The 15,963-nt window shown below is 43.4% G+C and overlaps 1 protein-coding gene across 1 annotated transcript in view; it reads left to right on the top strand.

Moving 5' to 3' along the window:
• Window positions 1–15,963, top strand: part of LOC310775758 (protocadherin-15-like) — a gene marked incomplete at both ends in the record, with an annotated part of 239,416 nt that overhangs the window by 139,301 nt on the left and 84,152 nt on the right. The window contains 5 exons of the mRNA XM_083635894.1: window positions 427–546; window positions 6,266–6,460; window positions 7,159–7,395; window positions 10,209–10,325; window positions 15,839–15,960. Coding sequence (XP_083492020.1) covers window positions 427–546; window positions 6,266–6,460; window positions 7,159–7,395; window positions 10,209–10,325; window positions 15,839–15,960 — 791 coding nt within the window. The remainder of the gene's footprint in view (window positions 1–426; window positions 547–6,265; window positions 6,461–7,158; window positions 7,396–10,208; window positions 10,326–15,838; window positions 15,961–15,963) is intronic.

Genomic DNA, 15,963 nt, shown 5'->3' with positions numbered 1-15,963 from the left:
ACACACACACACACACACACACACACACACACACACACACCACACCACACACACACACACACACACACACACACACACACACACACACACACACACACACACACACATTTCATTCAAGAGAACTTTAAAAGGTTTAATGCAATTAAGGACTTTAACACACAAGCAAACACACACACACACACACACACACACCCACACACACACACACACACACACACACACACACAGAGCTTGATAGAGGAAGTTCAATTTTAATTAAATTAATGATTTTGCCTCATAGGCAGACTGATAAACAGCATTTCAAAGAGGCTAATTTTAACTTTTACTCCTTGTTCTCCTTGTTTGCCTGCGTGTGTGTGTGTGTGTGTGTGTGTGTGTGTGTGTGTGTGTGTGTGTGTGTGTGTGTGTGCGTGCGTGTCTGTGTAGGCAACAGACCCAGATCTCGGGTTGAGTGGTCAGGTCCACTATCGCCTCGTCAACCACCAGAACCTGTTCTCCATCAATGCCAGCGGAGCCATCAGGACCTTGGCACCGCTGGACAGAGAGGTCAGAAGATTGATGGATTGGTTCACATTACTGGGGTACGGAGTTTTAGGGCCATGCATGATGAAAAATAAAAATTACAGGAGTTTTTTTTTTTTTTTTTTTTAATTTCGGGAATAAAGTCGAAATTTCGTGAATAAAGCCGAAATTTAAGCACCAGACAGAAAAGGAAAAAAAATCCAAGGAGCAAGTTTTTTTTTCTTTTCTTCAAGAATAAAGTCGAAATGTTGAGATTAAAGTCGAAATTTCGTGAATAAAGTTGAAATTTAAGCACCAGACAGAAGAGGGAAAAGAAATCCGAGGAGCTTTTTTTTTTTTCAAGAATAAAGTCGAAATGTTGAGATTAAATCAAAATGAAAAAAAAAAAAAAAATTAAACTAAAAAAAAAATCCTCCTGTAATTTTTATTTTTCAACATGCATGGCCCTAAAACTCCGTCGTACTGGGGAGATGTTTGGCTATAAAGTAAAAAAAAATCGTATTATATGTGAAGTGATAATCTGCATGATTTTTGTTTCTTTATTTTTTTGTCTGTTCAGCCATCGCTCCTCATGCTAACAAAGTGCTGTTGCTGGAAACGCAGAACCTACCCACTACAGTGTTTAAAACTGCAAATATAACTATTTTAAAAGCTTTCAACAATTGAATATGGATTGAATAATGACTGTATCAATGACACATAGTAGAAAAGCAGACATTACTTTAAAGCCTTTATTAGAAATATAGAAGTAATTCTAAACACTTGCCTCTTTATGATTTGGGAAACATTGGGCTGAATTATGCTTTCTTTATTCCTACAGTGGTGGCAACTTACTGGGCCCTCTACTGCCCCCTACTGCTGAATAAAGAGAGATGAGTCTCTGAATAGTGTTGAATGTTAACTAAAGGCCTAATTATACTCTACGTTAAAGACGGAGACAGAGAAGGAATTTTGACAGAAAGGTCATCACTAAAACGCTGGCTACCCGGCTAAACAAACATTTGTCATCCATCATTCATCCTGACCAGACAGGGTTCATCTCGAATAGGTTCTCTTTGTCCAATGTCAGATGCCTCCTCAACACCATATACGCAGCAGATCATAGTAAGACCAATGGTGCAGCGATTCTATCACTTGACACACAGATCAGATTGAGTGGCATTATACTGTATGTTTGAGTCATTGCACAGATTCAGGTTCTGCGAGTCATTTATATCCTAAAGCTCATATTATGTAAGTCCAACAGTTAAAACCAATGGTGACAAGTCAACCAGGTTTCCACTACTTCGCTCGGTCCAGCAGGGTTGCCGTCTCTCGCCGGCCCTCTTCGCCATGGCGCTCGAGCCCCTTGCCTTAAAAATACATAGTCACCCAAGCCTTGCAGGCCTGAAGGTCGGAGGCATTGAGACGCGTATCAGTTTGTACGCCGACGATGTAATATTATACCTGCGTAATTCAGAAAAGTCAATCCCCCCTCTCCTAGAATGAATCACCTCTGTCCGGATACACAATTAACTGGACAAAGAGTGACTTTATGCCTCTCTCTGATGCCTTCACTCCTGGCTTCTTGGAAAATCTCCCTTTCAAATTTGCAAAGGACCGCGTCACCTATCTTGGCCTTGACCATGCCGAGAGATCCTAAACTAATATTTAAGTGGAACTTCACAGAATTTGTTTCAAGATTTAAACAGTCTATAGAAAACTGGAAAATCCTGCCCCTCTCCATGATTGTCCGTATAAACTTAGTTAAAATGGTCTCTCTTCCTAGGTTGCTTTATCTTTGTCACAATCTTCCCTTCTTTCTCACATCAGCTTTCTTCAAATACCTGGACTCTGTAATTCTGTCCTACACATTGACAGTAAATATATGGACCACCTTAGCTATATGTTTTTGACATGGCAAAATTAAGCTCACTTCCCGATATTGTTTGATTTTGTTTGATTGGATGAATGGATTTTCCTGGTGCATTGTGGGAAATCTGTTCAAATCTGGAGCTGGGAAAACAGGAAGGGGCGTGAGCGTGGACGGGACTCGGAGGAGGGTCCGAATTGCTCTCTGAAAAATTTCCTCCTATCCACGACAGTCATCTTGTTCAAGTTGTTTTCCCCGCTAGCCGTTAGCTTGGCTAACAAATGTTGCTAACGTTAGTTGCTATTGCTAGCCTTGCTCCATTGCTCTCACAGTGAATACAGTAGCCCGAAGAAAAACCAGAGAGTATTATTTCCTCCAGACCTCGCGTCACCAGCCTGCCGCTTGCATCTAGCTATCTTCCACAAAATCGAGGTAATCTTATTTTCTAACGTAATTGCATAGCATGACATTAACGCTAGCTACATGTCCATTTGTCATTACAGGAGGACTAAGGTTAGACTAGAGTAGCAGAAGTTAACGTTATACAGCGTTAAACAGTATTGCATGCTGCACAGATTCTGACATAGACGGAAAACAAACAAGGTTCTGTTTACCTACCTCTTTGAGATGAGGCAGACTCAGAGCATATACTCATCTACCAGCTATAGCGTTATATATCTAGCTAACGTTAGATCAACTATCAATCAATGAGGGGGGACAAGGGGGTTAGACTCCTCTGGATAGTTTATCCACCTCTGCATTTACAGTATTTACCAATCGCACGTATTGTTGGGTAAGCAAATGGGTTATACAGTGATTAACAGTGTCATTCGTTTCTTCAAGGGGTAGCTGCCGTCCAGTGCCAGTGATGGGACACACGACACAACAGAGGATCAAAAGATTTGTGAAGATCAAAGCTATAATATTCTGTTCTCCTGAGATTAACGCTAAACTACATGTCACTGATGATCAGTTGTTTCAACATAGGATGTTGCAATAACACACAAGCCAAATGCTGACATGAAAGATTTGAACGTTGTAGCTAGTATCTGCCAGTGACCGGAGAATATTGTTATATTTGCTTGTTTTAATGCTTTTGTCAATAAACACTGTCAACAAAGATAGCCTTGTTGTATATTATCATGTATAAAGATTGTTGATGTCGAGAGAACACAAACTACGAACCGAAGATTGGACCAGTGGACATGACCGACGAGCAGTCTGCTTCAATCAATGAATGCTTTATATTTATTGAAATGAAATATGGTGATATCTGGTGGTCTGAAATTACTCTCTCTAGCTAGGGTAACTGGCTCATAGTGTGTCATATTATTGTAACGTCTGAATCAGCGTTTCATAACTTTATAATAGCCTAACGTTACTGTATAGCCTGGATTACGTTAGCTAATGCTACGCAGCCTTCCATTGGCATATGCTGCCTTTAGCTTGTGGTATTATGGTACAGTAATATTGTATAGCTGGCTAGACAGACGGGTTTATCTGGAATCAGTGTGACAAGATCCCTGCTGCTAGCTTGTCTGCCTTTCTGTGTCACAGAGTAGCTACAGTATCTTAACAGACTGCATTACATGCTACACCATGCAAATATATTTCCATATAATTCAAACAATTAGCCCACCATACCACTGGACTGTACAGTATTGCTGTGAAAAAGTTACATTTGATTGTGTCAAGTGTTACACGTTATATTTCTAATCAGCTTTGCGGAATTACCTCAACACAATTGTGTATCAGCTTTAAATGTCCAATATATACAGCATTAAACAAACGACCAGCAGCATTCAAATGTGCAAAAACGTTATATTTATTGAAATGTGGTGATCATGTCACATTACATAACGTTATGCCCAAATCGTCTACTGCCCAGAAGCGTCACTTTATCATAATCACAATGCTATGAAGACATTAGCTGATCACCACAGAGCTGCACAGACCAGTTTATCAGATAATTTCGCTGTAAAATTTGTCCAGGTGATCAGCTCTGAAGCCGCAGCTTGTATGGTCACTGCCCGTCCGCTAAAACCCGATTTCGATATAGCGTTTAGCGGTGTTTAGCGGTGTTATTTTGATCAACAGACCTCATAACGGGGATCTATACTGTTACGTGTGTCTACTAAAAGATCATAAAGGTAACGCTGTTTCTGGTAGTTTACTTTTAATCTATGGCTACATTGCTAGCTAGCTAGCCTGCCTTGGCAACTGGTTGTGCTGTGGTTGGTGTCAATCAAGGAAAATCCCGCCCCAAAAGTTAGTCTTTTTTTATCGCCTCTTACTCGAAATGGGAACATCATTTAGAAAACGGAGCCCATGAGAGCATGAAAAAGACTTGGAATTGTTTATTCAGACCATAAACTCATTCGGAAAATGTGTATTTAAGATACAGACCGAGAGAAAAGTCGGCTCATTTTTCAATTGAAGCCAATGTACGTGTCGTCACTTCCGGACCTGACGTGCGCCCCCCTATGGCCTTTCGAGTGAATGGAATTCCAGGAAGGGCTTCAGAAATGACCCCATTGTGTTGGCCACTGGTCCTACATCTGGAATTATAAGAACCACAGAATTTTGATTTATTTATTTAATTTATCGGACCCCAGGAAGAATAGCCGTAGCATCCTGCTGTGGCTAATGGGGATCCTAATAAACTAAACTAAACTAAACAGAATTTTGAAAATTCACTTACAAAAAATCCAAGTCTGTGGGAGGGCTAGCCTTACCAGTATTTAGGTAATTATATATTATATTATTATTATTATATATTATATATATATATATATATATATATATATACTGTATATAACCCATATGATGCAAGAAGCAGCTGGGCCCCCCGGTATTTTCACATTATATACTCTGGCCCCCATTCAAAAAAGTTTGTCACTTTGTGACACTATAGCATCCTTCACTTTGGTATCATGTTAAGCCTTAACATGATAGCAAAGTGAAAGATACATGGAAGTATGTGGGCAGTGACGTTTACACCATTTGAAACGGACACATTTATTTTCATATGAAAATGGAGCATAAATTGGGCCTTAATTATACATTTGTGCTGCTGCCTTGTAAGTTGCAAGTGACTCCTGATAAGACCAATAACAAATTGGCTTAATTGTTATTCAGCAAAAGTCGTCATATCTGACCCAACCTATCTCAGGGAGATTTTCTCAGGTATTGGCAAATGCACCCTTGAACAAAATTAGGAAAAAGGTAGCATTATTTTGCCCCCTTCCCGACAAGCTAGCGTGACATGGTTGGTATAGACAAGCTAGCGTGACATGGTTGGTATAGACAAGCTAGCGTGACATGGTTGGTATAGACAAGCTAGCGTGACATGGTTGGTATAGACAAGCTAGCGTGACATAGTTGGTATAGACAAGCTAGCGTGACATGGTTGGTATAGACAAGCTAGCGTGATATGGTTGGTATAATACCAGAAACTTCCATCTAGCTGTAAAACTGGGCTACCTACTTAGAAACACCCATTTTATTTGTATCACTTTGAAATTGGGAAATTATCAGGAGACATTACCAATTGGGAGGACAGCGGGAGAACCTCCAAGGTGAAAATTTGAATTTGACGAAGGCTTAGTTAGTTTTTTATGTTATCTGATGTCATCATACATTTTTTAGTGCAGCAGCTTTTTAATATTGTTTTTGGTATGATCTACTTAACAATCCACGCTGTCATTTATCTTGCATTCAGCTTCTTCATATCTGAGTACAGTAAATGCCAATGATCTGACATGCACAAGACCTTGAACTATTATTCATTATTATCAGAAGGGAAGGCACAAAAAGACACGGGTAGGAATGGATGGAGGATCTATTTTTGTATCTGTGTCGTGTTAATGTTTGACCGCTGTCATCCTAAAGGTCAAAGGTCACTATGATCTGATCGTTGAGGCTTGGGACAGATCCTCGGCGCTAGTGGATCCTCGGCGCTCCCGGTTAACGCTCTCCATCAGCGTGCTGGATGTAGACGACAACAGCCCAGTCTTCACCCAACAAGCTTCTGTTGTCAACCTACCGGAGAACAGCCCTAAAGATACTGTCATACTACAGCTGAAGGTGAGGGGGGGGGGGGGATTGGATGGATGGATAGATGGGTGGATGGATGAATGGATGGATGGATGGGTAAAAGGTAGGGGAAGAAGGTGAAGTCGATTTTAACTAGAGACCATCTTGCGATGCGATCACACCAGCCGCGATGCCTGCAACTGAATCAGAATCAGCTTTATTGGCCAAGTATGTAGACATACAAGGAATTTGACTCGTTGAGGAGTTTTAAGCCTGGAACCAAGCCAACCTAACCTGACGCTGCCAGATGGATGTAGGTTGCTTCACATTTGTTTCACAACCTGTGAATTTGTGAACAATACCACCCCATCTAGCGGAGTCAGGTTAAAGCCAACCAGCCACCTACTGAATCATGAGTGAAAACATTTCACTTGGAGCAAAATTAAAAAATAATCCCCCTTCCCCCCCCTTCCCAAGGCATTGAGTGCATAAAAAGGAGTCAGGATCACACAATAAACCCCAGACGCTTATTTTCATTATGGACCTTCAGCTGGTCTATAAACATTACTATAGCACAGGCACTTCACATGGACCCAATAAAAAATACTACAGGCTGTTAGCAGCATCACCACATGTAGATTCTGACAAGCATAAAAAACATTCAAGTTGCCATAGAATTCACAAGTCAACAATATTACTTTCTTCCTCTTCTCCGTCTTCTCAATATCTCCATCGCTCTCTCTCTCCAGGCGATAGATGCTGACCTGGGCTCCAACATAACTTACCGCATCCGAGCCGACGGGCCGGACCAGGGGATGGGTCGGCTGTTTGCCGTGGACCCGGTCACAGGGGAGCTGTCGGTACTAAAGGTCCTGGACTACGAGAACCTGACCGACACAGAACCCTCATACACATTCACTGTGGAGGCCCTGGACACAGTGGGGACCATGCCTCCTGGGCTAGCCACTGTTACTGTCAACATTATGGTGAGTGACTGTGAGGGAGTGAGTGAGTGAGGCCACTGTACATTATGGTGGGCCTTTCTGTGTGGAGTTTGCATGTTCTCCCCGTACCCCCCAGGGGGTTCCTCCGTACGTAACCCCCCACTAAAAACATGCAGAAGATCGTCATCCGACCAGTGACGACAACATCTGAAGTTGGTCCAATGATGGTCCAATGATGGTCCCCGGGCGCTGGAAAGAAAAAGCGACCACTGCACCTGGCCTGCCCCCTGGAGGAAAGGACAAGCCTGGATGGGTCAAATGCAGAGGACATATTTCACCAGCCACCGTCAGCATGAGTGTGTGTTGTGGCCACATGCATGTGTTGTAGTGTTCGTGTGACAATAAAGATGGGCTTCCATCTGAAATCGTGTAATCGTGGTGAGTGAGTGAGTGAGTGAGTGAGCGAGCGTGCGTGCGTGCGTGTGCATATGCAGGTGTGTTTCTTTGTGAGCTTATTTTTATAATTGATCCCTGTGTACATCTATCTGCATGATGTGTGTGTGCGCATGCGTGCTTGCTTGTGTGTTAAAATAACAAACCATTGTTTTTTGGACTCACGTTTGGAAGCAAAGTACTGTCTGTTGCCATCCTGAGACGGCACGAGACGAAGGGGGGGTGCCAGAGTCGCAGCTCCGCCTGCTATTGGCCCCTGATCAGCAAGCTGCACGATCATTGGACAGGCGACCTGTCAATCACCCCCAAAACATTGTCTATTTTACTCTAAACCAAGGGTGCCCAAATTCTTTCCCATGAAGGGCCAAAACTCAATCTGGGTGGAGGGCCGAGGGCCAAAAATAAACGTTGTGGAATTACATTAAAATGTATTGTGTTTTATAGAAAATTAACATTCTAAATCTAAAATAACATTTCAATATAATAATCTACTTTTTATCTGTTTGGTAATTGTAATAATTTGCAATTGGTTATATATATTAAAAAAAACATCTGCATTTGTGGGGAGCTTAAACATTTAATCAGTAAACACCCCGTTAAAAACAGTTGTATTTTCCACCTTTGTAATCAAGAGAGAAATTTGACTTAATTCACAACTTGAAAAATCCTCAAGGTACTTTGAAAATCAGCTTTATTGTCCAGCTTTTGTAAACAATTTGCCATGACAATTTGACAAAAAACGTGCAATATTCAGGTTGCTAATGTGGTTCCTCCTCTGGTCGTTAAGGGCACCTGTTCAGAGGGAGGGGAACTGGTAGGAATAGCGTGAACCTCCCACGTGCTATGTCCTACCGGTGAAGCTTCCTCTGTCAGGTGAAAAGAAGCGGGTGGCTAACTGCCCATGTCTCGGAGGAAGCATGGAGCCAGTTTCGGCTCTCCCCAGATCGGCAGAGGGTGGAGTAGCAAGCAGGATAAATAAATTAAGTTAGCACTAATGGGGCATAAAAAATGGGATACAAAATCGGGGGGGAAAAATATATATAAAAAAGAAATCCCCATGTTTCGATCCATTCTGTAAACATGCTTAATCACTGTTACAAAGTGGGGCATTTTAACATCGGGAGAACGGAAATGACCTCACTTCCGGGTTCTGCCTCAAGTGGCCATTCGAGGAACTACAGCTTTCAGGATCACGTCCACAACTTCCTCTCTAAACAGCCGAGCTAGCCCACTGGTTAAACTGCAGCAGGGGTCATCCGGGTAGTGTAGCGGTAGATTCCCTGCCTACCAATGCGAGTGGCGCAGGTTCGTGTCCTCGTGTTACCTCTGGCTTGGTCGGGCGTCCATACAGGCACGATTGGCTAGTGTCTGCGGGAGGGAAGCCGGAGTGGGGGTATTTGTCCTGGTTGCTGCGCTAGCGCCTCCTCTGGTCGGTCGGGGCGCCTGTTCGGGGTGGAAGGGAACTGGTGGGAATAGCGCAATCTGGGAACCCAGAGTCTGTTTTTATTTGAAAAATAGACTCTGGGACAGCCCTACCATTTTCCCCAGCTTCCTGTACAGCGCACCTCTCCTGCCACCGTCACTTCCTTTTCCACGTCCGTGCTCCACTCTTTACAGTCTAAATAGCAATTTACGCTGCGACTTTCCAGTAATTTTCCACTGTTGTTGTAAGACGAGTTAACGTCTTCTATGCAGTGTGTTTATGCGTTAACGTTATTAGCGAATAGCCAAAACGGATGCGGAAAAGGAAGTGGCGGTGGCAGGAGAGGCGCGCTGTACAGGAAGCTGCTGGGGAAAACAGTAGAGCTGTCCCAGAGTCTATTTTTCAAATGAAAATAGACTGGGTTTCCAGATTGGGAATAGCGTGATCCTCCCAGTCCCACGTGCTATGTCCTACCGGTGAAGCTCCCGCTGTCAGGTGAAAAGAAGCGGCTGGCTAGTACTGCTCATGTCTCGGAGGAAGCATGGTGCTAGTCTCGGCTCTCCCCAGATCGGCAGAGGGTGGATCAGTGACCGGGGCAGCAGGGGGAAAATACAAGTACAATTGGGGAGAAAATGGGGGGAATCAGAAAAAAATAAAATAAAGAAAAACCACAGCGGACTGTATCAGCCCTTCTTTTGGCCCTAATCGGCTATCGAATATGTGCCACTGTTTTATCTGTCTCTAATACTAATGGCACCTGACAGAGAGACATCCAGACAGAGGAAGAGAGCGAGGAAGGAGTGTGAAAGAGATGTGGTGCAATAGAGAGATGGAGGGAGGGAGATTGAGCGAAAAAGAGAACGACTATACAAAGATATGTTGTGTGTGTGTGTGTGTGTGTGTGTGTGTGTGTGTGTGTGTGTGTGTGTGTGTGTGTGTGTGCGTGTGCGTGTGCGTGCGTGTGTGGGTGTATCTCCAGGACGTGAATGACTTCTCCCCGGTATTCAGCCAGTCGGTGTACCGAGGCCTGGTCGCACCTAATGCTGTCAAGGGAACCCGAGTTACCACGGTGATGGCCAGCGACTCTGACCCTGTGGTGAGTGTTCTGCTATTCTATTCGATTCGATTCTCAAATCCCTCTCTCTCTCTCAGACCGTGTATGGAGATGCTGCAAGATAGTGATGGATGTCTCGGCGTATGTGTGCTTTGCCCTCATTTGCTCTCTCCTTCCAGCGGATGTTTTAGCTTTTCAGATCCCTGCATAGTACTAACAGCTGCCTCTATAGTGCTTTCAACCCTGAATATCTTCCCAGGGCTCCCTTGAAAAAGAGGTTTTGATCTCAACGGGACTCACTGGGTTAAATAAAGGATAAATAAAATCTTTGTAATGTAGTTGAAATGGCTTGCTACAAAGTGAGGGTTAGTTCGCTTTAGAGAAGCATTGCTTAGCCTGGGGCAGTTAGCCCCAGGTTGCAAAATGCTCTAAAATGCCCGTAACCAGGGTCTAAGTGCAGCATAAAAACAAGTCACAAAAGCTTTTGTTTGAACACAGACCTGAACTGCAGTGGTGCCATAAAAATTTTGATCTGAAACAGAAAATAGAAACTATTCTTCACTTTGAGATTTTACTGTATAGTTAATCTCTGTACTAAATGTTTAATGTTTAACGACCAGCAACACAAATTAATGTAGGGTTCCCACAGGCCTTAAAGGAACACTCTGTCCATTTTCAACCAGCTTTGTATCATTAGAACATCAGTAGTATATCAGAAAACTGTAAACGGTTTTGAAGTCTGTCATTTAATTTGACAGTTATTGAGTGTTAAAGTGTGGACCAGTGACATCACTGGTCCACACTAACTCAAATTAATAACTCATTAACTCAAATCAACTCTCAATAACTGTCAAACTAGATGAATGATGAATAGTTTGACAGTTATTGAGAGTTGATTTGAGTTAATGAGTTATTAATTTGAGTTAGTGTGGACCAGTGATGTCACTGGTCCACACTTTAACACTCAATAACTGTCAAATTAAATGACAGACTTCAAAACCGTTTACAGTTTTCTGATATACTACTGATGTTCTAATGATACAAAGCTGGTTGAAAATGGGCGGAGTGTTCCTTTAAGAATTGTGGAGAATTTATGGATTTGGGAAAAACAAAATAATGCCTTAAAAGTAGCCTATTAAGTAGTAAATATATATCTTCCTTTCCACTGAGGGCCAAACCTGGTCCTTGAACTTAGTTCCTGGGATCAAGACATTCCAGACCACTTTCCACTGGGTAACCGGGCTGAACCAGGAACTGCACATAGTAGAAGCAGGAACAGAGAAACTGCCATAAAACTCTTCAAACATGTTTCATTGCATTTATATTTTTGTTTTAAGAATGTTGGTTGTTATGGTTAGGGTTAGGCAAATGATAAAGTATTCCTGCACACCATCCAGTAATTGGCAAACTTTAATGTAACAACGTTTCAGTCGATCAGACCTTCATCAGGTACCTTACCAGACCTTACCTGATGAAGGTCTGATCGACCGAAACGTTGTTACATTAAAGTTTGCCAATTACTGGATGGTGTGCGGGAATTCTTTATCTTCTGCTTATGGACCCTATCCTCCAACGCACCTATCCTTAAGACTGTGAGGGTGTGCATTGGCTCTTCTTTCAAGTTTTTAGGGTTAGGCAAATAAAACAATTTGGTTATGGTTAGGGTTAGGGGTTGAAAATGTGGTTTGTGGCTTAATGGGTAAGGTGCTTGCCGTCGGATCTGAGGACCCGGGGTTAGGTTCCCGGTCGAGCCACATACATTTTTAACAAGCATTTTTCTTATTTGAAAACCTTAAATTACATTGTGGTTAAATAAGAAACCCTAACCACCTCCACGCCTCGCTCTGTTTTGCCTGGTGCTGCCCTGCCCCCGCTCACAACTTGCATTGACTTCATGTCTGGCTGGTCGAAAAATAGACCAGATGCTGAAACTATCACTGCAGCGTAGCTTCAGCGTGGCGTGGGGTGCGGCTGGTGTGATCGGTCTCGCCTGTTAACAAGGACGCTGAGATGAAACTGCCTCCGTGCTGCGTTGCTTCAGTGTTCCTTCAGTGTTGCTTCAGCGCAGCATTTGGCGTGGGGTTCCTCTGCCTTTCCGACATGCTGCCACTCCGAACGTTAACTTCCATTATTCGGACTGGCGGTCGTTCACCTTAGAAGCCGCAATGCCGACCTTAGGTTTAGGCGTGGGGGTGGGAGAGGTTAGGTTTTGGGTTAGGGTCTGGGGGAGGTTAGGTTTAGGCATGGGGGGAGGTTAGGTTTGGCGTGGGGGCTGGGAGAGGTTAGTGAAAAACGGGGAATATAGACCCCCTTTCTGAGTGCCGATATTTCGGAGTGGCAGAACGTCGGAGTGGCAGCATGTAACCATTTGGCGTATGGTGTGTTCGGCCCCTAATGGCCCATTTCCAGTGCTAGTATTGGCGCAGCACCGCCCAGCTCGACTTGCTTTTTTGTAGCTTTCCACTGGTCAAAAACCAGGACAGCCCGGGTTGAGTCTTACTATTTCTAGTACCACCTCTGTCAAGGTTCCAGGGCTGTGAAGCCGGTACCATACGGTCACGTGAAAACACTGCAGACGACTGATTGGTCAGGCAGAATCGTGTTTACTGTGTCTCTGGATACTGTCAATGCTGGATACCAGTTTAGTGGCACTTTACCTTCTCTTGTGTGTAATGTTATTTCCCAAACTCTCCTGTTATTTCCAGCAGTCTTTTGTGTTGCTGCCTTCAGCTCTGGTGAAATAAACTTGATCTCCTTGCTCAGCCTTAACATGACGGCTGTTTTCAATTGTTTTGAGAGAGAAAAGTCCGCTAGGCTGGACTCTGGAGCTGCGGGTTTTCCTGGAGACTGGCCGGGCAGCCGGCTTCTCATCTCCCTGTAGCGTAACCCCTGTCCCCGGTGCGTTACGCAGGCATGTAAATAACAACAAAGAAATATCCAATCTCCTAGCCGATGGTCTCATTTGTTCATGTACGTCGTATAGAGGCACCAGTATTTCATAACCAGTTTAAAAGTTCCGTGTAGGGATTTAATTGTAATGTTACAAACGGAGGGCAGAGGGCAGATATGCGGCGTCGCTATGACGACCAGTTATGGGCGGAGGGCAGTTTGAGTGAGTACTACTTGCGGTGGAAGCAGAGACTACTTCAGGTTGAGACGAGTAAAGCCGAGTGGAGATGAGCCGTACTATGCAGTTCCATGTGGTGGAGATGAGCCAAAAGAGTCTCCACTCTCCCTTCACTGTGTAAAGCCTACAGTATGATGGTGTCACGTCTCTCTAAAAGCACCATGTTCTTTTGACTAATGTGCCAGCTTTCTTCCGACCTACATCTTGTTTTAGCCTTGAGGGTTTAACATCAAGCTATACTCTCTTAAGATGTAGGCTACAAAGATGCTCCCAGGGCATCAACAGGGTACTTACTAGCACCGTAAAGACCGTGGATATATTGTATATTTGAGTGTATATGTCATTTGTATCCTTCAGAATCAAAACTTAGCTCCAAAGTACAAAACCTTAAGAGTTTGCCACAGTAGCATTTTTGCTGACTCACTAAGAGTGGTCGTTATTTGAAGAAAGGCTCTATTGGAACAGACAGCTGGGAAGTAGTGTACATAACGGCACTGGCTTTATGAAGTACTGTATCACAGATTTTCTTTTTATTGATTTCCTATTAGATACTGACACTGCAGCCATATCAGTGAATCATTCACTGAAAAATGAGTGTTTATGGAGATATGGCCTTAGACACTATTGTAATTACTTAAAGCTGAACCTGTTCTGCCTGGCAAGCAAACACAGTCTCTCGCCCACCATGCTCATTAAAGCATACTGAGAGGCATCCAGGGAGCTGTATTACCCACTTTGCAAGATGCTGTGGAGAAAAACAACACATTTATTTATTCTTTGACAATTTGAAACAAATTAAGTTAGTCATACCAGCCGATGATCATGGCAGTTATTTCATGGTAATTCAGGCCATGTTCACATTACAGGCAAATCCGATTAGCTGCTAAAGCCATTATCTTGATTGGTTTCCCAAATCTGATTTGGGAGTGTGTCCGCACTGCCACAAATCTGATTTTGGCAAGTGTTCAAGTCGGATCTGTGGCCTCCTAGTCTGAACATGGCAGGCCAAATCCGATTTGTGAACTTTAATGACCTATTAATGATTCTATCCAGATTGGTTTTATGAGTCTGGACGCTCCAAGTCTGATTTGTGTCACTTGTCACATTATGGAGGTAGTTTCTAATCTGCTTTCGACTGATGTGACTTCAGTGTGGACGCGCTGATCACCCAAATCAGATTTGAGAGTGTCTTTTGCAGGCGGCGGGGAAGAGCAGAGAGCAGACATGCCAACACTGCCAGGAACATTGCAGTGTTTCCCATACATAAAGGAATTTGTGGCGGGCCGTCACAAAAGGATTTGGACCGCCACAAAAAGATATTGACCTTTTTTTTTTTTTTTAGAGTGCACCTGAACGCAACATGCAAGATATCCGCTGAATAAGTGTCCAATAAATGTTCATGTCATTCTGGCCAATACTTTACTGTTATAGCATTTCAGTCTGGAATATGGAATATCTTTCAATAATCTATGATTTAGCTGCTAAATTGTCAAATACCGCCATCTGCTCGCTACCCAGGCACTTATGTATGTACTTAACCTAACTAACTTAACCTAACTAACTATCCGGTGTGCACAACACTGTCAGCCTAAACTCCGGCTGACACCCCAAAAACCTACAATCCGCTACAGAAAAATGTATATTGTTTGTTTATTAACTGGCCCCTTGCCTTCTATCATTTCACGAAAGTGGCAAAGCAAGTTGAGTATCCCTGACCTATAGGGAGAAATTTAGTTTGTCATTGTAAACCCACAGCACAGTAATGATGACATGTTCTTCATAGATCTAGCCTTTTAATTTAGCTCTTAAGCTTTCTCAAAGTACACCAAATTCATGCATTTTACTTTAAAATGTTTAAAAAAATCTCACGGGGGGGCATGCCCCCGCACCCCCATAGGGGGTCTGCGGTCCACCACCACAAATACTCAAAATCCTGTGGGAAACACTACATGGTATGTTGGCTCATTGGCTCATTGTATGTGAAGTGGACACACAGATCCGACTTGAACACTTGCCCAAATCAGATTTGTGGCAGTGCGGACCGACTCCCAAATCAGTTTTGGAAACCAATCAAGATAATGACTTTAGCAGCAAATCGGAGTTGCCTGTAATGTGAACATGGCCTTAGAGTGCCTACATGTAAACTCAAGAATAGAAGAAACCAGGGACTAAATAACTCAAATAAACTGCATACTCAGCAGAACATTCAATTCCTTTTCAGTACAACAGGAGACTTATCCATAGCCTGGGTAAACCCAGCCCCCACGTGACCTGCTCTCAGACCTGCTCTCAGTCACTAGAGCAGGTCTGAGAGCAGGTCACGTGGGGGCTGGGTTTACCCAGGCTAACTTATCCATACGCCTGTCAATTGAACACTGCCGATGTGTTACCCTAATGCTGAAATAGTATGTACTTGTTCTCTCCATAGGGAACCTCGGCAGGTCTAGTGCACTACAGAGTAGACCAGGAGGCCTATCCATACTCTGCCAGTATATTTGATGTTGAAGAAGAGAGCGGACACGTGGTTGCCAGGGTCAACCTCAACGAAGAGCC

This window comes from Poromitra crassiceps (genome assembly GCF_964638095.1).
Source record: "Poromitra crassiceps genome assembly, chromosome: 4".
In the NCBI taxonomy this organism is placed as follows: Eukaryota; Metazoa; Chordata; class Actinopteri; order Beryciformes; family Melamphaidae; genus Poromitra; species Poromitra crassiceps.
This window is presented reverse-complemented; position numbering and strand designations above follow the sequence as displayed.